Source organism: Cnephaeus nilssonii (assembly GCF_951640355.1).
Source record: "Cnephaeus nilssonii genome assembly, chromosome: 6".
NCBI classification, from domain to species: Eukaryota; Metazoa; Chordata; class Mammalia; order Chiroptera; family Vespertilionidae; genus Cnephaeus; species Cnephaeus nilssonii.
In genome coordinates, this window is record NC_137077.1 from 92,086,443 (window position 1) to 92,111,374 (window position 24,932).

The following is a 24,932-nucleotide window of genomic DNA, read 5'->3' on the forward strand; positions in this document are numbered from 1 at the left end:
ATGTGTAACTAAATGTGTAAAGTAAGCCTTTGGCCCTGGCCGGTGTGGCTAGTTTGGAGTGTTGTCCCATATACACCAAAAAGTGGTGAGTTCAGTTCCTGGTAAGGGCACATACCCAGGTTGTGGTTTTGATCCCCAGTCGGGTTGTGTACGGGAGGCAACTGATCGATGTTTCTCTCTCTCTTTCTCCCTTCCTCTCTAAATGTCAATAAAAAATAAAAAAATAAGCTTTTATAGTATGAATTAAGAGGTGGAGGGTCAAGGACTTGAAATACTAAACTCTAGGAAATTTATTGCAATCCATTTTGGAGAGAGAGAGATGATTTCTGAGAGTGTTTTTACAAAAACACTTAACATTTAAATATCATCTATCAAATATTCATTAAACATGTGTATAGCACTTTCTAAGAACTCACAGGGATATAAAAGTATGCTCTGGTCCTGAGTTTCGTTTCTTCCAGGGTAGTCTACAGTTAAAAATAACTAAAAATATTGAAATGCAGACATTAAATAAGTTAAATGCAAACCATTACCAATAATATATGCTATATTAAGTCAGAGATTTGGTCCTATTTATTTTCTACAAAGTATGGCGAATTTTGGTTTCCTTAACTGTGAAATTGGTTATTATGATGTCTATATGAGATTGGATATGTAAAACCCAGCTATAATGCATACAATCCACATATGTATATTTAAATATATTTTTATTGATTTCAGAGAGGAAAGGAGAGGGAGATAGAACATCAGTGATGAGAGAGCATCATTGATTGGCTGCCTCCTGCATGCTCCCTACTGGAGATTGAGCCGGAACCCGGGCATGTGCCCTGACTGGGAATTGAACTGCGACCTCCTGGTTCATGGGTCTGTGTTCAACCACTGAGCCACACTGGCTGGATCCACATATATTCTTTCTACACTTATATATGTTTTTCATTGAAAAAGTAATGTATAGTATGTGTCAAAAATATACAAGTAGAACAAAAATGGAAAGTAAATCTTCTCATTCAAGACCCAGGTTCTTCCCCATGCATTTCTTACTTTTTTTTGTTGTTGTTAATCCTCACTCAAGGATATTTTTCCATTTGTTTTTAGAGAGAGTGGAAGGGAGGGGAAAGACAGAGAGAGAAGAAACATTAGTGTGAGAGAGAGACACATCGATTGGTTGCCTCCTATATACACCCTGACCAGGGCCGGGGATCGAGCCTGCAACCGAGGTATGTGCCATTGACCAGAATTGAACCGGGGACCCTTCAGTCCGCAGTCCGCCATTCTTATCCACTGGCTACAGCTGCTTTTTTCACATAAAAGTACTTTTTGGCCCAGCCGGTGTGGCTCAGTGGTTGAGTGTCGACCTATGAATTAGGGAGTCATAGTTTGATTCCCATTCAGGGCATATGCCGGGGTTGTGTGCTCGATCTCCTGTGTAGGGCATGCAGGAGGCAGCCGATCAATGATTCTCTTCAGTGATGTTTCTATCTCTCTCCCTCTCCCTTCCTCTCTGAAATCAATAAAAATATGTTAAAAAATAAAATAAAAGTGGATTTGGGCAGTCTTTCCTGTCATCAAATACAGATTTTTAAAAAGTACATTATTGTTTTATCATTATTAATGATTGCTGAGTATTTCATTGTTTGAGCATATAATAATATAACCTGTCTCTTCTCCCAGCACTCGTTTAATGTGTTTAAAATATGTTAAATTTAAAATCTTCCTCTCTTTAGGGTCAACACACTATCCTGAGAGTCCACCCTCCCAAGAAGAAGGGACAGAAAGAAAGGTCTCTTTGTAAGAAAGCCTTCTGTATCCCATGAACCAGACAGCGAAAAACGGATTGGAGTACATCAGGACTCCAGAGCCAGAAATACGGCTCAGAAAAGGACCCCAACTTGATGGTACAAGGAGAGGTGATAATGACAATCGCCAAGGAGATTTGGAGCCTGTTATAGAGGCATCTGTTCTTTCTATCCATCATAAAAAAGTAAGTTGATATGTTAAGACGGTAAGACAAATTTATGGGAGTATGGCTGGAGAGAGGATGGGGTTTTGAAAAGGAACCTTGAGCACATTTGTAAGTTTTTGTTCAGAATAATTTGAAGTCTCTTACTAAATCAGGTAGGTATTACTTGATTTCATTGTTATGAGCGGGGCCTTTTCTGTTACTTTAAATCATAATCTAATTTATCTTGTTTGAGAAAGGAAATGGGTTGTGTAGTGCTTTAGTGATGACATTGTTGTTTATATTTTTGGAGAAATTTTGTTTGCATGCTAGAAATACTTCTGCAGATATGGTTTATCTCTAGTGCATATTTTGGAAATCAGTAGAGTTCTGAGAAGAGAAGGCAGATCTTTCACTTCTCAGAGAAAAGAACAGCTTTTAAATTATTCAAGCAACTATTCCTAGAAAGAACAAAGGTAGAAATATCTGTAAACAGCATTAGAAAGTCATTGCTATGTGCTTTGGTACCTTGGAAATATGTAGCATGCATTCAATATTCTGGCTCTAGTACAGTGTTTCTCAAATTGTAGGTTGTCCCCATTAAAAGTTTATGAAATTAATTTTGGTACTATAAAGGCAGTGTTTAAAAATTAAACAGCAAAATAGAATAAATATTGAGCTGCACGTATACAGGAATATACATTTAAACAAACTGTTATTTTACGAAATTGTTTAGCTTTATATATATATATATATATATATATATATATGCATATCTGTAATAATAAAAGCGTAATGTGCTAATTAGACTGGATGTCCTTCTGGACGACCTTCCGGATGAAGCTGGGGCTGCGAGGGAAGCCCGGGTCCCAGGTGCCAGAGGGAAGCCAGTGCCGGCATCTGGGGGAAGGAAGGCCTACTCTTTCACAAATTTCATGCATCAGGCCTCTAGTGTGTGTGTGTGTGTGTATGAATAATATGCATTTCTTACTGGTGAGTCATAGTTAAAAATGTTTTAATACTTCTTGAAACTGCATCTTTACCATTTTAATAGATATGCTTATTATATGGATAATAGGGTACTGGTTTGAACTCCAGTGTGTTGTCTTGTCTGTTGAGATCTTTTTATAATAATTTTACCAGGCTTTGTAGCAATATATGCTATTGTGGCAAGAAATTTGAGGTCACTTCTTCTTTTATTCTTGATACCACTTTGTAACTTTATACTAGACTAGGGGCCCAGTGTACAAATTCGTGCACCTTAAAAAGGAACTGTGGGTTGCGAGGCTGAGGTGGGCGCAGGGGTGGGTCTCGGCCCATCCTCTGCACCTCCCACCCAGGCCCTCCTGCCGCGGCCCCCAGCCCCCTGTCTCCTGGCAGCCCTGCTCCCACCACCACTGCTCCCACGTGCTGACAGCGCCGGCCCTGCTCACACCCGCTGACGGTGCAGAGCGATTGGGGTCGTCGCCTGCGGTGGGTGTGAGTGGGGCCAGTGCCGTCAGTGGGTGTGAGTGGTGGCTGTTGCCCCTATCACCCCTTAGGAATAGGGGGAGGTAGAGAAGTTCTCAGGGGCAATCGGGGCCGGCGCCGGGCGCCAGCAGCGGGTGCGAGCAGTGGCTCTGGCGTGGGCTGTGGGTGCGAGCGGGGCCAGTGCCGGCAGTGGGTGTGAACAGTGGCTCTGGTGCTGGCAGCGGGTGCGAGCAGGGCTGTCGCCGGCAGTGGCCCCAATTGCCCCCTCAGGAGCAGGGGGAGGTGGAGAAGCCCTGAGGGGCGATCGGGGCTGACGCTGGGCGCCAGCCGTGGGTGCAAGCAGTGGCTCTAGCGTGGGCTGCGGGTGCAAGTAGGGCCAGCGCCAGCAGTGGATGTGAACAGTGGCTCGGGCAGCGGGTGCGAGAGGCGGCTGCTGGCCCTGATTGCCCCCCAGGAGCAGGGGGAGGTGGAGAAGCCCTGAGGGGTGATCGGGGGTGGCAGCCGCTGCTCTCACCCACTGACGGTGCCAAACGATCGGGGGGCGAGCGGGGCCAGTGCTGGCAGCAGGTGGGAGTGCTGGGCAGGACCGCAGTGAATGGGAGCAAAGAATTTTCAGTAACCACCAGAGGCTCGCCCCAATAATAGCGACGGGCACCCCGCCTTGGTCTGGCACCCCCGCTCACCTGCTCCACCATCCCACAGCGGCTGACGCGCGCCATGTTCCGCACGTGTCCCTTGGTGGTCAGTGCATGTTATAGTGACCAGTTGTTTGGTTGTTCTGCCATTCAGTCTATTTGCATAATAGGGTTTTATATATATAGTTTGTGCTACAATGACTGATTATTTGCATGCATATGCTTGCAAGTGTTTCACACACAGGCAGATTAGTAGTTTATAGAATTAAGAACTATTTGCCTACTGCAACTATAAGTGTAATTTGGCCTATAAACTAGCATTATTGTTTAAATAGAAGTTTGACGGATATCTTGGGCAAGAACTTCCTTTCACATTTAAGACTTTTCTTTCCTGTTGCCACTTTATAGTAATACTAGTGGCCCGGTACATGGATTTGTGCACATTGAAAGGCAATTAATTAGAAGAAAGATTCATGCACTAATTACATTATTGCAAAAAATTACATATCAAAATAGTATATACACTGAGTGGCCAGATTATCATGATCTCTGAACGCATAATAATCTGGCCACTCAGTAAATATATATTATAGGCCCGGTGCATAAATTTGTGCATGGGTGGGGTCCGGCCAGCCTGGCCAGGGGGAGGGGACATGGGCGGTTGGCCGGCCTGCCTGCTGGTCGAACTCCTGGTCAAGGGGACAATTTGCATATTAGCCTTTTATTATATAGGATATATACTGAGTGGCCATATTATTATGCATTCAGAGATCATAATAATCTGGCCACTCAGTGTATAATATAGTATTATAAAATTAAAACATGTGTGCGATTGGCGCCAGTGAGAGCTTAATATGTATCACGCTTGCGTGAGTCAACATTTATTTTTAAATTGCCAGTGCGCATCATATGTACCGGCCGATCAGCCGGTTGGACGGTCAATGAATAAATTGTGATGTGGTTCACGTTGAATGTCAACAAAAACAACCAAATTAACGATTGACAATGACAGATTGAAACACATGCGTGTGATTTGCACCAGCGAGAGCTTTATATGTATTGTGCATGCGCGAGTTTATTTTTAAATCACCAGTGCGCGTTGGATATACTGCTGGTCACTTAGCCTTTTATATATATATAGAGGCCTGGTGCACAAATTCGTGCACCAGTGGGGTCCCTGGGCCTGGCCTGCAGGATCAGGCCGAAACCAGATCTCCGACATCCCCCGAGGGGTCCTGGATTGCGAGAAGGCGCAGGTCAGGCCGAGGGACCCCACCAGTGCACGATCGGGGCCGGGGAGGGATGTGAGAGGTTGGCCAGCCAGAGAGGGACCGCGGGAGGGCTCCAGGGTGTGTCTGGCCCATCTCGCTCAGTCCCGAACTGCGGGGCCTCAGCAGCAAGCTAACCTACCGGTTGGAGTGTCTGACCCCTGGTGGTCAGTGCACATCATAGCGAGCTGTTGAGCAGCCTTAGCATATCATTAGCATATTACACTTTGATTGGTTGAACAGACAACCAGATGACTAGACACTTAGCATATTAGGCTTATTATATAGGAATGTATGTATGTATGTATGTATGTATGTATGTATGTATTTATTTATTTATTTAATTTAACCCTACCAGACCGCTGTACCGATTTTTCGGTAATTTCCGAATCTGTCACTATACCGCTGTACCTAATTTTCGGTACTTTGCCTAGTACGTGAAAAAAATGCGTCACAAACTAAAAATAACCAACCAATCATGGTCAAACCTCATGGTTAGCCATTGCAAATGTCTGCCCCCATGTGTTTGAATTGACTTTGTGTGGTTTAACGTGCAAAAATTCTGAAAATTCAACATTTGAGCCTAGATGAGGGGATGATCCCGACAAAAAATCGCTTGGCCATCAAGCAGTATATCAAGGATAAGCCCACAAAGTGGGGCATCAAGTCTTTCCTTCTCTGTGAAGGGGAGACTGGCTACATTTTGAATGCAGAAATCTACACTGGTGCTGCACCAATGCCTATAAAAGACTTGGGTGCAGTAGGAAATACAGTCATTTGTCTCCTGACCTCATGTGCAATGGAAAATGAATCTCATGTGCTTGTCATGGACCGGTTCTACAACTCTGTAACCCTTGCTAAATATGCACTGTCAGAATTACACACAGGAATTGTGGGAACCCTGCAGCAAAACAGGAAGCAGTTTCCTAAGTCGCTGAAAAGTGTAAAAAACTTGCTAGGGGTGACAGTCGCTATCTATGTCAAGAAAGTGTAACATGTTTAGTTTGGCAGGATAGAAAGCCCATCACATTTATTTCGAACTACCACAATCCAGCCCAAAATGTAGTAATAAACCGAAGAAATAAAGATGGCAGTGTGCAAGAAATACAGATGCCACAGCTGGTGAAGGACTATAATAAATATATGGGTGGCTGTGATACAAATGACCAGATGACCCGCCTTCATCGGTCTCGTCATCATTACCACTGGCCCCGGCGGCTTTTCATAAAATTTTTTATGTGGGCCAGTTATAATTCTTATATCTTGTATGCTTCAAAGCAGCAAGCTGCTTCAAAAAAGCCAGTTTATTTCACCAGATATATTCAGAAACTGTGCCTGCAACTTATTGGTGGATACAGGACATCAGCCCACCGCCACCCTCAAAAGGAACCCTGCCCTCAACAGATGACCCCAGGCAATCATTTTCCAGAGATTCCCCCTTGGACATCGTCTAATCATATCTGTGTTTTGTGCATGGAAAAGCACTCCAGGTACAACAAGCAAAATCCTGGAGTGTCTTACAAAGACAATCCATGCAAGAAGGTGAAGAGCAACACCTGGTGCTCACTTTGCAAGGAGTACCTCTGTGTGAAATAAGGCTCATCCTGCTGGGTGGATTGGCACACAAAGGTGGAATATTGGCGCTAGATGAAAGGTAGACCTATTTTCTACAATGTCTCCAAGTTCCATCTTATTCTAACCACTTGTTTGCATGTAACTAACATTTTTCTATATCATGTTGATTTTTTCTCTTTAATGCTCAGGAGCCCAGGTATAGGAGACAGTTAGGTTCAAGGCTTCAGGTCTGGTAGGGTTAATAAATCTTTATTGTTCAGATTATTACAGTTCCCCTTTTTACCCCATAGCTCCCCTCCACCTGGTTCCCATCCCACCCTCTGCCCTCACTCCCCCCCCCCCTCGACTGTCCTCATCCATAGGTGTACGATTTTTGTCCAGTCTCTTCCCATACCCCCCACACCCCTTTCCCCTGAGAATTGTCATTCCACTCCCTTTCTATGCCCCTGGTTCTATTATATTCACCAGTTTATTCTGTTCATCAAATTTTTTTATTCACTTGATTTTTAGATTCACTTGTTGATAGACATGTATTTGTTGTTCATAATTTTTATCTTTACCTTTTTCTTCTTCTTCCTCTTCTTAAAGAATACCTTTCAGCATTTCATATAATACTGGTTTGGTGGTGATGAACTCCTTTAGCTTTTTCTTATCTGTGAAGCTCTTTATCTGACCTTCAATTCTGAAGGATAGCTTTGCTGGGTAGAGTAATCTTGGTTGTAGGTTCTTGATATTCATCACTTTGAATATTTCTTGCCACTCCTGTTTGGCCTGCATAGTTTCTGTTGAGAAATCAGCTGACAGTCTTATGGGTGCTCCCTTGTAGGTAACGAACTGTTTTTCTCTTGCTGCTTGTAAGATTCTCTCTTTGTCTTTTGCCCTTGGCATTTTAATTTTGATGTGTCTTGGTGTGGTCCTCTTTGGATTCCTTTTGTTTGGGGTTCTGTGCGCTTTCTGGACTTGTAAGTCTATTTCTTCCACCAGGTGGGGGAAGTTTTCTGTCATTATTTCTTCAAATAGGTTTTCAGTATCTTGCTCTCTCTCTTCTTCTGGCACCCCCATAATTCGGATGTTGGTAGGCTTGAAGTTGTCCCAGAGGCTCCTTACACTGTCTTCATATTTTTGGATTCTTTTTTCTTTTTGCTTTTCTGGTTGAGTGTTTTTTGCTTCTTTGTATTCCAAATCTTTGACTTGATTCTTGCGATCCTCTACTCTGCTGTTAGATCTCTATATAATATTTTTTATTTCAGTCAGTGTATGCTTAATTTCTAGTTGGTCCTTTTTCATATCCTCGAGGGTCTCGCTAAATTTATTGGCCTTTTCTAGAAAATTCTTGAAAAACCTTATAACCTTGGTTTTGAACTCTATTATCCAGTCGTTTGCTTTCCTCCATTTCTTTCATTTGTGATCTGTTTCTTTGTCTCCGCATTTTGGCTGCTTCCCTGAGTTGATAGAGTGGCTTTGTGTGCTCGGTGTCCTATGGGGCCCAGTGGCTCAGCCTCCCCAGTTACCTGAGGTGGACACTCTTGGTGCACCCCTTTGTGGGCTGTGTGTACAGCTTTGTTGTAGTTAAGCCTTGATTGTTGTTGGTATCACTGGGAGGAATTGACCTCCAGGCCAACTGTCTGTGAGGATCAGCTGTGGTCTATGTTGGGAGAACTTCTGTGCTGGAGACACCCTTATGAGACAAGACTTGCAAAAAGCCTCTGTGCTTAGCTTGGATGGGCACAGTCTCAGGGCGGAGCAGACAGCATTGGTTTCCTGTCAGCCCTGCCCTAATAGGCCCCTGTGTCTCAGTGTCCCGTGGTAATCGCTGCAAGCACCTCTGAGAGAAAGCCACCCTCGAGTTCCGCCTGCTGCCAGACAGTCCAGTTTCTCCCCGAATGAGTGTGGGTCCTCAGAGTCTCACCCAGAACTGGAGTTCAGAGCCGTCGGGAGCTTTTGTCTCCCTCCCGCTTGAGAAAGCCAGCCGCGTACTCAGTTGCCCGCCCTCTTTATGTGCGCGTGTGCCTGGGTACCTCTGCCTTCCGCAGTTCTTCTGAGTCTCAATGTGCTTTTCTCTTTCCTTCTAGTTGTAGAATTTCCACTCAGCCAGCCTTCCTGTGGTTCTGGATGATGTCTTTTTTTCCTTTTAGTTGTAGTTTTGAAATTGTTGTGCGAGGCAGCAGTTTAGGTGTTTACCTATGCCGCCATCTTGGTTTCTCCAAAAAAACTTATTTTTATTGATTTCAGAGAGTAAGGGAGAGGGAAAGAGCGAGATGGAAACATCAGTGATGAAAGAGAATCATTGATTGGCTGCCTTCTGCACACCCCCTACTGGGGATCCAGTCCACAACCTAGGCATGTGCCCTTGACCGGAATCGAACCCGGGACCCTTTAGTTCACAAGCCGACGCTCTATCCACTGAGCCAAACTGGCTAGGGCTGCATGTCTTTATGGCAGTATCATAGTGTTACAGTAGCTTTGTATAATGTTTTGAAGTAAGGACTTGTAATGCCTCTAGCTTTGTTATTCTTTCTCAAGTTCTTATGACTATTTGGGGTCCTTTCTCATTTCATATAAATTTTAAGATTGTTCTATGGCTGGGGTTATATTAAAGAAAGAGGCAATGAATAAACAGAAATAGAAGAGGGTTGATCAGGTTATTTAACACAGGGTTGGGAAACCTATCATCTAGCCTTATAGAATAGGCAGGTTATTTAATTTCTCGGAATTTGTTTTTTCACATGTCATAGGACAGTAGATGATGTATGTGTTCCTTTCCAGTTAAAAATAAGACTACATTTTTATCAATTTCTTGATATTAAGAAATGTTCTAAAAGGTTTTCAAATATACACATTGAACTGTTCTGAAGTATACTCATATCCAATTTAATAAACTGATGTTATAAAGAAAGTAATACTTCTGCCAGTTTCTAGAAGTGACTGTGTAATTGAATGCTTAGTAAAGGCTGATCGAAAGTAGAGAAGAGGAAAGAAGAGGAGCATGTGTGTAGGGCATTTCAAGTAACAGGAGTAGTGTGTGCAAGGTTCTGAGTCTGAAAAGAACTTGGCCTATTTAAAAAGTGTGGTGAGTGGATGGGGGAGGATAGTAAGAGATGAAGTAAAAAAAAAATGTAGGTAAGGACTCTTGTAAGCTGTGATTGGAGAAAGTGCGTTGGAGGCCATTGGAAGATTTTAACCAGGGGAATGATAAAATCTTATTTACATTCTAAAAAATGTAATATTTGACTTTCGTGGAAAGACATTATATTGGTAAATTTTTTTGGGGGGGAGAGAAAATTATAGATGAGCTAGAAAGCTGCTACAGAAATTTGTGAAAGTAGCTTAGTCTGGGTTGGTGGTGATAATTGAGTTGGCAAGAAGTGGATATATTAGAGCTGTGCTTGGAAGTAGAGTTGATAGAATTTGCTGGTGGGATTGGATGTGATGGTTAAGGGAGAAGGAATTGACAAGAATGATTCTGAGGTATGATATGAATACAGTGGAGGCTTGGTTCTTAATTTCCACGGATTGGTTCTCGAACTTAATTTTTTTGGAAGACTGTTTGAGAAGTGATTTGTTTAAAAATGGAATCATTTTTTTCCCATTAGAAATAATGTAAATTCAATTAATCCATTCCAGACTCCAAATGATTCCCTGTTTTAACCTTTCTTCTTTTTTTTGTTAATCCTCACCCGAGGATATTTTTTCATTGATTTTTTTTTAGGGAAAGTGGAAGAGAGAGGGAAAGACAGAGAGAAACATTGATGTGAGAGAAACACATCCGTTAGTTGCCTTCTGTACAAGCCCTGACCAGGACCTGGGCCGGGAAGTAGCCTGCAACCAAAGTATGTGCCTTGACTGGAACCAATGCTCTGTCCACTGAACCAAACTGACTAGGGCTTTAACTTACCTTTCTTATATACAGTACATGTCTGAGATACTGTTTAGGAGGTAATATGCAAATTGACCATCGTGCCCTCACAAGATGGCTGCATACAACCAGGCCGGCAGGGGTGTTAGTGAGGAATGACCAAATGACTGAACAAGCAGGCTTCGTGGGGCGACCAGGCCCGCAGGGAGGTTAGTGAGGGACGATCAAACGACTGAACAAGCAGGCTGCATGGGGCGACCAGGCCGGCAGGGGAGGGCAGTTAGGGGCAATCGGGCCAGCAGGGGAGCAGTTAGGCGTCGATCAGGCTGGCAGGGGAATGGTTAGGAGGTGATCAGGCTGGCGGCAGAAGCGGTTAGGGGCAATCAGGCAGGCGAGCGGTTGGGAGCCAGCAGTCCTGGATTGTGAGAGGGATGTACGACTGCCCGTTTGGCCTAAACGGGCAGTCGGACATCCCTCGAGGGGTCCCAGATTGGAGAGGGTGCAGGCTGGGCTGAGGGACTCCCCCTTCCCCCCATACACGAATTTTGTGCACCGGGCCTCTAGTATCTTATAAATGCGTATACATATATTTAGAGTTACATAAATATTTAAATGTTAATATACCAGAAAAACCATATTCCTGTGTAATTCAGCTTTTGCTGCAGGAATTGAATACTCCAAAAGCTCAGTAATTTACAATAAATACACACGTTCCATGAAGGCTGCAGGTCAAGTGTAATTGCTCTAGGTTGCCAGTCTCTTGCAGGTCAGCTCCATGTGTCTTTTCATTCTGGGACTCAGGCTGAGGGAGGCTTCTTGGGACATGTTCTCATGGCAGATTGTACTTAAAGTTTTTGCTCATATGTATATTACATCTGCTTATCTTCCATTGGGCAAAACAGTCATGTGGCCAGATCTAAAGACAATGGAATGGGGATTCTATTACTGTTTGGGGAATGAGTGCCACAATTTTTTTAAAGGAAAGAAAAAGCATTCTCTACTCCAGGGTATTTACCTAGGTTATTGTACTTCATGTAATACATTTTCAGTGCCGAGTCTGATGCTAGAGAGAAATTTTCTGTTTGTACCACAGAATACTAGACTGGCAGTAGAAGATCTAGGTTATTTTATTTATCTAATTCTTGACTGTAACTTTGCAAAACTTTTCTGTGCATCAGTTTCTCTGAAAAAGAGTAATATCATTGTGCAAATTATACCTTCTATATGCATACTATGAGTAATGTGAAAATTTACTGGTATGTGAAAATTCTTTTAGTTTTTAGATTTGATGTTTGCTTTTCTGTTCTTGTCCATTGCCCTCAATTCTAATAATGAACTTTGGGTTAAAAAACAAACTTAGCAGTGGAAATATCTAGAGGTTTACCATATGTTGTGAATTAGTGTGTGCATTTGAACTGAGTATTCTATGGTATGTGTTATAGATGAGAAAACTCCTAGAGAAGCCTAAGTGATTTAGAACCTACTAGTAAACAAAGTAACTGAGATTCAGGTCTTAAGACTATAATTTTTTTTTGTTATTTTTGACATATTCCAGTGATTTACAGTTTGGAGCAGTTTTGACCTCTTAGGAAATATTTTGCAGTGTGCTAATGTAAAAGCATTCAAACCTGTAAAGAATTTTTGTCAGTTTATTTGAGCCAAACTATGGACAATTGCCAGGAACAGAATCTCAAAGGATGGGGATAATAATGCTCCAGAGAATGGCAGTTTTTCACCTTGTTTTATACATTCCAATGAAAAGAGGAGACTTAAGTGGGTTACAGGAAATCCATTGGTGATAGATTAGTGAGGCGGGAGAAAGCAAAGCAGGGGTGGGGGAGACCTCTGGGATTGGATAAAAAGTAAAATGATAGACACATACTTCTTTTAGGCAGGTGCAGGATAGTTAACAGCCAACAATTAACATGATAACAGTAACAATGAAGGAATTTATGGTCTCTGTTCTGGCGCCCAGGCGCATTTGGTTGTGCCCCAAGGGGTCCAGAAAAGGGGAAGTTACAAGTTACCCAGACATTTCATAGGTATGTTATCTTAGATGCAAAAAGATGATAGGCTCAGTAAAGATCGAAGTTGATCTTTGTCCGGGAAAATACTGGCCTAGGACATGACTACCTACTATAAACTGCTTTTAGTTAAATTTTTAATTTCAGACCAGCCTTTGTGGTAACTGCCATGCAGGCCTTCCCTGAGCTAGTCAGGTTAGCATGTGTCCTCCCCCCCCCTGTCCACAAGTGTCTGGAGACATTTTTGGTTGTTGCAACTAGAGGAGTTGTGTTGCTAGCATCTAGTGGGTAGAGGCCAGGGATGCTGCTAAAAACATCTTCCAATACACAGATAGCACCCCCAATAAAGGATGATCTACCTGAATATGAATATGTCAGTAATGCCTACGTCAGTAGCAGCATATCTAGAACTGTTACACTTTTTAGTAATAGAAGTATTGTTGCAGTGTATTTCTTCAGATTTTCCAGCGCTGTCAATTTGCAAAACTCCAAGAGATTTCATCAAATCATAATCCATGTAAATGATTCATCTTAAGTTGTGCTGTGCACAGCCTGCAAGGTTGAGCACTAGTGACCCTATTTGTCTACTCTGGGCCAGGTGCCTTTCTAGTGTTTGTAATATGGTGGTTAATAAGACAGCCTGTATGGTGCAAGTGCAGAAGTGGAAAAGACACAGGCAATAAAACCCTGAAACACAAACTACTAAGATAATTACAGATAGTAAGCGATAAGCTATGAGGAAAAAATATGCTAAGGTAATGGGGTAGTTAGTGATATTCTTTAATTTTTTAAAATTTTGTATTAAGAATTTATTATTTTATTATTTTATTGTTATTGCTAGAGGCCCGGTGCATGAAATTCGTCCCTAGGCCTGGCTGGCGATCAGGGACGATTGGGGCCTTCCGGCTGCCGGCCGGGTCCTGCCTTCCCTGGCTGCCAGCTGCTGGCCAGTGTCTTCCTTCATTCCACGCTGCTCCCTGGTGGTCAGCGCACGTCATAGCAATTGACCGAACTCCCGATCTCCAAGTTGAACTCCCGAGGGGATACTTTGCGTATTAGTCTTAGATGTGTGTGTGTGTGTGTGTGTGTGTGTGTGTGTGTAATTATTTTGATAATCTTAATAAATTTATTTGAACCAAACTGATGACAATTGCTGGGAAGCAAAGTCTCAGTGGATTGAGAAAATGCTCTGGAGAATAACAGTTTTGCAGTTTGTTTTTATACATTACAGACAAAGGAAGAGGCCTAAGGAAATCCATTGGTGGTAGATTAGGGAGGCCGGAGAAAGAGGGGGGCTTGGGGGAGTAATCTCTGAGATTGGCTAGGGACTAAAATGAAGAGACAAATACTTTTTTTTAGTTGGTGGGATAGGCTATTTAATAATTAACATTTACAGCACATAGAGATGGTATGTGGGCAACAAGGTAACAATGAAGTACCTCATGCTCTGGTGGGAGATTGTCCCCTGAGGAGTCTGGGAAAAAAGGGAATTACTCCGACATTCCAAAGGTATGTTAGGTGCAAAAAGACAAACAGGCTCAGTTAAGGTAAAATTTGACCCTTGTCAAGGAAGATACCTGCTTAGGACATGATTATTGGACATGACATGCTTTTAGTTAGGAAGTTTTAATTTCAGACCATCCTGAGTGGTTACTTGAGGTCTCTGAGTTTGTAAGGCCTGCCATCCATGCCTCCTGAGCTTGTCCAGTTTAGTCTATGACTCCCTTTTCATCCACACTTCCCCCTTTTGGTCATAAATCAATTTAAAAGATGCATTGATGACCAACCTTTTAGTTGGATAATGTGTTCCCATGATGCTAGAAAGGCTCATCATTCCTAGGAAGTCTTAATGTCAGTGTTTGTCTTGCTGAACAGTGGACCATTGGGAATGGGGCAAGACTATAATCTTTGATGGAAGCTAAGGCCAAATTTTTCTCAAAAGGGAAAAGCAGGTGCCCTAGCTGGTTTGGCTCAGTAGATATAGCATCAGCCTGTGGACTGAAGGATCCCAGGTTCCCTTCCGGTCAAGGGCACATGTCCAGGTTGTGGGCTTAATCCCTAGTAGGGGACGTGCAGACAGCAGCCAAATGGTGATTCTCTCTCATCATTGATATATCTATTTCTCTCTCCCTCTCCCTTCCTCTCTGAAATCAATAATTTTTTTTTTTTTTTTAAAGGGAAAAGCCAGTAAATGGGAGGTAGTCAGGTCTTCTGGGCCCTCATTAAGAAAAACACTCTGGATCACTTCTAATCTACAAGCTATCATGATCCAAGTTTTGTTGTCTGTTTCACTTTTCTGTATTTTGCATCTAATATAACATTTACTTATAGTTTGAGGGCTCACCATACACCTCTTTAATTTTTACAGTCTGACCATGATATGGGTTATCATTTACTGTGGTCCATCTATTTTCTATTGGAAGCACTCAAGTGCCCTTCATTTTTAATCTGATTCCTGCTAGTTGGCAATTGGGAACTGTAACCTTAATGTTTAATTGGGACCAAGGCTGTAAGAACATAATGGTATAAATTACAATTATCATCTAAAAATGTCCCAAGGTCAGGAGGACAGTAAGAGTTTCATAAGTAAATTTCCTGTGCCTCAGCAGCAGTTATTGAGGACCTTAAAATATTATAGTGACTTCAGCTTCCACATGAATTAACTAGAGGCCCAATGCACGAAGATTCGTGCAAGAACAAGCCTTCCTTCCCCTGGCTGCCGGCACTGCCTTCAGTCTGGCCAGAGCCGCCTTTCTGCTCCGGCCCAGAGCCGCCTTCCCACACTGCCCAGAGTCCCCGAGTGGCTGGGGTGGTGCGGAATGCCTGCATCATCGCCATGGTGACAACGCAAGCATCCCGCCCTGCCCCTGGCTGCTCGGCGCCTGCATAGGCAAATTAACCCACCATCTTTGTTGGGTTAATTTGCATACCCACTCCTAATTGGCTGGTGGGCGTCGCAAAGGTACGGTAAATTAGCATGTTTCTCTTTTATTAGTGTAGATATACTTAGTAGTCCTTGTTGGTATAGGGGTAAGCGTGTTCCCATAATTGGGTTCTAGTGTTTATGCATAAAATTCTTTTTTCAGTATTCCTTTTGCATTAACCTTCTACATCTTCCCTGTACTTCTTTGTTTTTCTCTTTTTTACTCATTCAGAAATAACCAACTTATTAGGACAAACTACTACCTTTTAACTTCTTTTACAATCCCACACACCCTGCCTGGCCAGTGTGGCTCAGTTGGTTGATCATTATCCCATGCACCAAGAGGTCACCTGTTCAAAACTTGGTCAGGGCATATGACTGGATTTCTGGTTCCATCCCTAGTACGGGAAGGGGGCGTGCAGGAGGCAGCTGATTGATGTCTTACTCTCACATCGATGTTTCTCTCTTTCCCCCTCTCTCTAAAAATCAATAAAAACATATTTTTAAAAAAACAACTACAAAATCCCACACACACCTTTCCTTTCTTCTGCAATAATATTTTTTTCTAAATTTCAAAAGAGAAACCGTAGAAAGGGTATTAATAATAATACAAAAAGTTATCTTACTCACCTTCAGCAGTTATTAACAGTTAAGGTATATATACAAGGTTTGAGAAAAGCCAAAAAAAACAGATGTAACTATTATTATGACTAACATTACTAGCAGACATGTAAAGACAATCAAATAAATGGTGTTTTAAATTCAACATTAATTTGTAGGTATTCAGGCCTTGTTGATATCCTGAGATAGATAGCTATGATGTCAGTGGCTTCTCATTCTTGAGGAGTCTTTGATAGGCAGATGACTTGGTTAGGCACCTGATAAGGTCCCTTCTGATGAGGTTGGAGAGAGTCTTTAATTGATGTCTTTTCCAATGGACAAAATCTGGTTGTAAGTCGTTAAATGAGCATGCTATGAAATGAATCAGTTACTAATTTATTAATTTCTTTAAGCTAGTTAATAATTATTCAGAATGTCTCTTTTTAGTAAGGTTCTTATATCCCTTCATCTAAATGCATAGGATGGCCAGGGACTAATGAGGAGAAAGGCTAAGTTTACCAAAAAGAGTAGGTTGAGGAGCATTATAGGGAGAGCTTTTGGCCAAGAAGACTTAATTTTTTTAGAGCAGTTTTAGGTTCACAGAAAAATTGAGGGGAAGATACAGAGATTTCCCACATAACCATTGCCCTCAAACCATCCAGAGTCTATAGTTTGCATTACAGTTCACTCTTGATGGTTGCACACACTATGGGTTTAGACAAATGTACATATAATGACATGTATCCATCATTATCTTATTATCAAAGTAGTTTCACTGCCCTAAAAATCCTGTACTCTGCCTATCCCCTAAAAATCCTGTCGTTTCACTGCCCTAAATAAAAATCCTGTACTCTGCCTATCTACTTCTCCTCTCCTGAATTTTTAGGTATAGTGGTCAAGGAAAGCCACTCTAAGGAAGAGCATGTTTGAGGTAAGATCTGAATGATAAGGAACCAGCCATGCAAAGACTTGGGGGAAGACTGTTTCCAGGTAGAAGAAACAGGCTAGTACAGAGATCTGAAGGTAGGAATTAGCTTTTCTTTTTCTCCTCTTCCTCTTCCTTTCCACCCTACTTCCTCCCCCCCCCCTTTTTTTTTAAAGGACTAAAAGAAGCCAGTGCAATTAGAGTATAGTGAGAGGGAAGAGTGAAATGAGATGAAGTCAGTGGACCAGGCAGGGACCAGATCATATAGGTGTAGAGAAGGAGTTTAGATTGTATCTTTTAAAAAATATATATATATATATATATATATATATTTTTATTGATTTCAGAGAGGAAGGGAGAAGGAGAGATAGATAAATACATCAGTGATGAGAGAGAATCATTGATCGGCTGCCTCCTGCACGCCCCACACTGAGGATGAAGCCCACAACCCGAGCAGGAACTGGGACCGGAATCGAACTGTGACCTCCTGTCATAGGTCTATGCTCAACCACTGAGCCATGCTGTCTGGGCTAGATTGTCCTATCTATAAAACAGTAGTATGCAAATCATCACTCCGCTACACTCACAAGCCACGCCCACCGGCCACGCCCACTGGCCAATCAGAAAGGGAATATGCAAATACACCTAACCAAGATGGCTGCAGCCTCAGAGAGCAGTTGTTGGAACTGGGATATTGGAGCCGAAGATCAGAGGGGAAGATCGGAGCCAGCGGTGGTCCCCCACAGGTGATCAGAGCCAGCTGGGGTCCCCCGCAGGTGATCAGAGCCAGCTGGGGTCCCCTGCAGGCGATCGGAGCCAGCTGGGGGTCCCTGCCCAGGGCCCGAGCCTCAGCCAGAGGCTTGTGGCATTGGCTGGGGGTGGAGCTGGGCCACTGGAACCAGCTGGGGTCCCCTGCGGTGATTGGAGCCAGCTGGGGGTCCCTGACCAGGGCCCAAGCCTCAAACAGAAGCTTGAGGCCTTTGCCTTGGATGGAGCGGGGGATAGAGCCATCTGGGGGTTCCTGCCCAGGGGCCGAGCCTCAAACAGAGGCTTGCGGCATTGGATGGGGGCGGAGCGGGGAGATCAGAGCCAGCTGGGGGTCCTGCCCAGAGCCCAAGCCTTGGCCAGAGGCTTGCAGCCTTGGCCGTTGGGGCGGAGCCTGGTGATCGGAGCCTGGCGATCAGAGCCAGCTGGGGTCCCCTGAGGGCGATCGGAGCCAGCTGGGGGTCCCTGCCCAGAGCCCAAGCCTCTGCCAGAGGCTTTAGGCCTTGGCTGGGGGTAGAGCCCACGAGCGGAGCCAACTGGGGGTCCCTGCAGGTGATTGGAGCCAGCTGGGGGTCCCTGCCCAGGGCCCAAGCCTCAGCCAGAGGCTTTAGGCCTTGGCTGGGGGTGGAGCCCACGAGCGGAGCCAGCTGGGGGTCCCTGCAGGTGATTGGAGCCAGCTGGAGGTCCCTGCCCAGAGCCCAAGCCTCTGCCAGAGGCTTGCGGCCTTGGCCGCTGGGGCGGAGCCTGGCAATCAGAGCAAGCTGGGGTCCCCTGTGGGCGATCGGAGCCAGCTGGGGGTCCCTGCCCAGAGCCCAAGCCTAGAGGCTTGCAGCCTTGGCCGTGGGTGGAGCCGGGCGATAGAGCCAGCTGTGGGTGTCTGTGGGCAATTGGAACCAGCTGGGGGTCCCTGCCCAGGGCCCGAGCCTCAAACAGAGGCTTGCGGCCTTGGCTGGGGGTAGAGCAGGGCGATCAGAGCCAGCTGGGGGTCCCTGCCCAGGGCTGGAGGCTTTAGGCCTTGGCAGGGGTGGAGCCGGAGATCACAGGAGATAGGTGTGAACTACAGAGGAAATACCTTTTCTGATCACTCATTGGCTAAGCTCCCTGTATGCCACTGGTAATATTCTTAGTAACTTGGGTATAAGAATCCAAAAAAGTGATCTAGGGCTTTTCCACCACACTCCTGGAGAAAAAAATGAAGGTCTGCTGCTGGAGGGCTAAGAAATGTCATAACCTGCCCTACACGGTTTGGCTCAGTGGATAATGTCTAGGTTTGCCAACCGCAGAGTCCAGGTTAGATTCTGATCAAGGGCATGTACCTAAGTTGCAGGCTCCTCCCTGGCTGGGGCCCAGGTCAGGGCTCAGGAAGGATGCAAGCAATCTAAGTATTCCTCTCACTTTGATGTTTCTCTCTGTCTTTCCCTTTCTCTTTCACATTCTCTAAAAGTCAATGGAAACATATACTCAGGTGAGGATTAAAAAAAAAAAAGAAAGAAAGAAATGTCATCCTATCTAATAAAAGAGTACTATGCAGATTGATCATCACTGCAACACACAATATAGCTGCCCCCATGTGGTCAAAGATCCTGCCCCCATGTGGACACAAGATGGCCAGCAGGAGAGGGCAGTTGGGAGGCACCCGGCCTGCAAGGGAGGGCAGTTGAGAAGGACCAGGCCTGCAAGGGAGGGCAGTTGGAGGTGATCAACCCTGCAGGAGAGGGCAGTTAGGGGTAACCAGGCCGGCAGAGGAGGGAAGTTGGGGGCAAACAGGCTGGCAGCAGAGTGGTTAGGGGGTGATCAGGCTGGCAGGCAGAAGCGGTTAGGGGCAATCAGGAAGGCAGGCAGGCAAGCAGTTGGGAGCCAGCAGTCCTGGATTGTGAGAGGGATGTCCGACTGCCCGTTTAGGCCCGATCCCACCAGGATCGGGCCTAAACGGGCAGTCGGACATCCCTCCAGGAGTCCCAGATTGGAGAGGGTACAGGCTGGGCTGAGGGACAACCCCCCTCCGTGCACGAATTTCGTGCACCGGGCCTCTAGTATCTTAATAAAATTCACTGGAATGTAGGCAGTCTTTGGTGTGTTTAAACAGTAGGAGACATGGGTGATTTTAAAAAGATCACTGAATGTAGAGGATTGTGAGAAGACAGAATGGAAGGAAAAAAGAAGCCTGTTAGAATGTTCTAGGTGAGAGATGATGTTGGCTTGAAACAGAGTGGTAGGAACAGCAGAAATGGAAAGAAATGGATGGATTCCGAGTATTTTGGAGGTCAAGCTAGCAGGACATCCTGATGGATTAGATGTGGAGAGTGAGGAAAAGAGGAATTAAAGGTGATTGCTGGATGTTTTAATTGAGCTAAAATTGAGATTTGTAAGTCAAGAGTGAGGAGTAGGTTTAAAGGTGCAAATCAAGAGTTCTGTTTTGGAATGTGAGATTTGAGATTTATATTAGTTGTCTTGGAAGAGATATTGAGTAAGCAATAACTAAATCACTATGATTTTAACTATTTTTAAAGCTGACATGAATCTAAAGAATTTTGCAGCATCAAGGAATTTCAGGCTAAACAATTTGAAATTAAAAATGGCAAAAAGTTCTGTTTATAATATTAGTTACTACATGAGATAGTAAAATGTTTTTTTTTCAGAATTTTCACACCCAGTCTCTTTTGTGTTAATCACATTAATTGATTATCTATTTCTTGTTATACTGTGTATTTTTCTTTGCCATCTACTTGATAATGTCCTCTAAGTATATATTTTTTTGTTTCACCAACAAATAATCAAGTGAATGTGATTTTTTTCAACCTTCTATGAATGAACTCATATTGCCCTGAAAACCTGTATTTGATTTTCCTTTAATGTTAGAGCTAACCCAAAAGCCAGAACAAAAGAACCATTTCTTTCTTTCCATCTCATCTGCTTTAACAGATTTTTTGTGAGGAATCAAGGAGAGGATTTGATCCATAGATTGTAGAATGTTAGAGCTGAAAAGGCTCTCTGAAACCCTCTTGTTTACTTATCTCAGTTTACCAATGAGGAAATTGTGTTTTTGTTCCTGATGAAAATTCTTCTTTGTGTATTGTTTCTCTTTGGAGGAAGTTCTTTGCTAAAAAACAGAAGGTGGTTTATGAAGAGACCAGTACAACTGCCTGTGCTACGTACTTGGAGGTGGTTTCAGTAGAAAACTTATTGGATCATTTAAGCAACGAAATCTCCTTTTGCTCTGGTCCTTCCTTGGCCCTTTCTCTCCATTCATTATCCTATATTTAATCTATATGTAGTACTGTTCCTCGCTACTAATTTCAGGGTTATTAGTGTAGAATAATCATGGGAACTAGAAAAGAAGGGGGTAGAGTTACAAAAAACTAATTTTGAGACTGAAATTAAAGACACAATATTAACTTCCTGTCTTCAAGTGAGTTGAAGAGTTCCATATACTGACTTTTTGTTGTTTTTTTTTTTTTTTAAGAGAAAGGACTCATTTCTTACAATTTCCAGCTTTGAAGTGGAACTATCTGAACTGTTAGCAAGTAGAGTGTATCCTTTTAAATAATTCTTTTAAAAAATGTGTTTTTATTGATTTTAGAGAGAGAGGAAGGGAAAGGGATAGAAAGAGATAGAAATATTGATGAGAGAAAAACATTGATCGGCTGTCTCCTGCACGCCCCCTACTTGGGATTCAGCCGGTAACCTGGGCATGTGCCCTGACTGGGAAGCTTGGTTTATGGATAATGCTCAACCGCTGAGCTACACCTGCCAGGCCTAAATAATTCTAATAATGCCTTAAATTTGTATGTAGCACTTCCATACATGTTATTTCATTTACTTCTTAAAACTGCACTCTGAAATAGAAGAACAGATATGATCTCTTTTTGAAAGTGGATGAAAGTAAGATTTATAAAGCTTAGAGTAATTTGCCCAAGGTCACATGGCTGAAAGAGCATGTGCTGTCTTCTGATTGCTCTTTCTGCTGAACAAAGCTGCCTTTGTGACAGCTGGCACCAGGTTGACTTCGGGTTTCTCAACTCCAAGCTCTGCCCCTGAGTGTTTTATGTTGAGCCCAGAGATTAGATTCAATGGTTGGTTCTTGGTTTTTTTTTGCTGGAATTGTTGCTGCACATCTTTGCTTCTTAGATGCATTCTAGCCTTTCAATGGATTTTCTGTTTATTTTGAAAATAAATAAACCAAATGTATCATGGTACAGTCCTTCATATTTCTAATGATTTTGCATAATTTTCTTTGAGTATTTGTTTCCTTCTTTTTAAGATGTAGAATTTAACTAGATTGCATAGATTTAAAAAAAGATATGGTCGTTTCCCTTAGGCCCCTTAGTTGCATTAAATGCCAATTGTTTATAGGATAAAAGCGTAATAGGAAAGCAACAGGGTGATTTTTGTTAAAGTTACAAACAAGTTAAGTGAAATCTCGAATAGTTATATGCATTACAGAGTGGTATGTCTTTTTGTACAGGCATTTACCAACAGGTTCCTTTAAGTCTATTAGGAGTCTTGTGGTTCTTTAAAGAAAATAAATATATACAAATGCCAGGATTTTATTCCACACATATTGAACCAGAATCCTTGGGTCCTGGATTTATGTATTTTTAAAATATATATATATATATATATATATATATATATATATATTTTTTTTTTTTTTTTTTCAGAGAGGAAGGGAGAGTGAGAGAAACATTAATGGTGAGAGAAAAATTGATTGGCTGCCTCCTGCATGCTCCCTACTGGGGATTGAGCCTAAAATCCAGGCATGTGTCCTGACTGGGAGTCAAACCGTGGCCTCCTGCTTCATAGGTCGACACTCAACCACTAAGCCACACTGGCCAGGCTGGATGTATGTATTTTTAAAAAGCTTCACAAGTGATGAAGATGTCACTATTGTTTGAAAAAGAAGTGCCTAAAGTAATTAGTTCTATTTTATTCAAAGCAGTTAATGTATTAAAAACTTCTTAGGAACGTGCTTTTTACAAAATGACAAATCCCTACATGTTCTCTAAAGAATATTTGGGAAATAAAGTTAGATTTCTTTCTTTATTTTTTTTTAAATTTAATAAATCTTTATTGTTCAGATTATTACAATTGTTTCTCTTTCTTCCCCCCCCATATCTTCCCTCCACCCGGTTCCCATCCCCTCCTCTGCCCTTACCTCTCCCCCACTGTCCTCATCCATAGGTGTACGATTTTTGTCCAGTCTCTTCCCGTACCCCCTACACAGACACCCCTTTCCCCCTGAGAATTATTAATCCACTTCCATTCTATGTCCCTGATTCTATTATATTCACCAGTTTATTCTGTTCCTCAGATTTTTAATTCACTTGACTTTTAGATTCACTTGTTGATAGACATGTATTTGTTGTTCATAATTTTTATCTTTACTTTTTTCTTCTTTTTCCTCTTTTTAAAGAATACCTTTCAGCATTTCATATAATACTGGTTTGGTGGTGATGAACTCCTTTAGCTTTTTCTTATCTGTGAAGCTCTTTATCTGACCTTCAATTCTGAATGATAACTTTGCTGGGTAGAGTAATCTTGGTTGTAGGTTCTTGCTATTTATCACTTTGAATATTTCTTGCCACTCCCGTTTGGCCTGCATAGTTTCTGTTGAGAAATCAGCTGATAATCATATGGGTGCTCCCTTGTAGGTAATGAACTGTTTTTCTCTTGCTGCTTGTAAGATTCTTTGTCTTTTGCCCTTGGCATTTTAATTATGATGTGTCTTGGTGTGGTCCTCTTTGGATTCCTTTTGTTTGGGGTTTTGTGCACTTCCTGGACTTGTAAGTCTATTTCTTTCACCAGGTGGGGGAAGTTTTCTGTCATTATTTCTTCAAATAGGTTTTCAGTATCTTGCTCTCTCTCTTCTTCTGGCACCCCCATAATTCGTATGTTGGTACTCTTGAAGTTGTCCCAGAGGCTTCTTACACTATCTTCAACTTTCTGAATTCTCTTCTCTTCTTGCTTCTCTGGAGGAGTGTCCTTTGCTTCTTTGTATTCCAAATCTTTGACTTGATTCTTGCGTTCCTCTAATCTGCTGTTGGGTCTCTGTATAATATTTTTTATTTCAGTCAGTGTATGCTTAATTTCTAGTTGGTCCTTTTTCATATCTTTGAGGAAAATTTATTGGCCTTTTCCAGGAAATTCTTGAAAAACCTTATAACCGTGGTTTTGAACTCTATGTCCATTTGTTTGTTCTCCTCCATTTCTTTTGTTTTTGATTTGTTTCTTTGTCTCCATATTTTTGCTGCTTCCCTGAGTTGGTAGGGTGACTTTGTGTGCTAGGTGTCCTATATGGCCCAGTGGGTCGGCCTTCCAGTTACCTGAGGTGGAGACTCTTGGTGCACCTCTTTTGTGGACTGTGTGTACAGCCTTGTTGTAGTTAAGTCTGGATTGTTGTTGGTGTCACTGGGAGGAATTGACCTCCAGGCCAATTGGCTGTGGGGACCCGCTGTGTCTATAACAGAAGAATTGCTGTGCTGGAGACACGTTTATGGGGCAGGACTTGTTCCAGTAGGGCTTTGGTGCTCACTGAGTCTGCCTCTTGAATGTGTCCCTTATCAGAGTGGTTGAAATCTGGTGTTGTCTCACACAGACCACTAGATATACTAGTTTCTGGATCTCCAATGGGGTGCAGGTCAGCTACTGTCTGAGGCCACCCAGCAGGAGCTACAGCAAGAACTACAGTTTTCTCCTCTTTGCTTGGGGTTTGGCAGTTTTGGAGCTGTCTGACTGGAGCTGCAGTTTATTTGGTTAAGCTTCCACAGAACAGGCCATTTATATGCAAAAGCCACTTTGTGGAGCCTGGGCGGGTTTGTAGAATGTGTGGGGCGGGGTCAGGGCGTCACTAGGCTAGGGTGTGGCAAACGGCGATGGCTGCCGTCAGCCGTCTCTGCCTTTTCGCGTTTCCAAGTCCCCGCGTCCTGCGATCCAGCGCAGTAAACAATGATTG

The 24,932-nt window shown here is 43.0% G+C and overlaps 1 protein-coding gene across 2 annotated transcripts in view; it reads left to right on the forward strand.

The window, feature by feature from the left end:
• The window catches only part of ADIPOR2 (adiponectin receptor 2), a 76,743-nt gene that overhangs the window by 25,262 nt on the left and 26,549 nt on the right, over positions 1-24,932 (forward strand). For both annotated transcript variants that reach the window (XM_079775052.1, XM_079775053.1), the window contains exon 2: positions 1,725-1,981. In XM_079775052.1, the coding sequence (XP_079631178.1) occupies positions 1,811-1,981 (171 nt within the window). In that variant the 5' untranslated portion in view covers positions 1,725-1,810. The remainder of the gene's footprint in view (positions 1-1,724; positions 1,982-24,932) is intronic.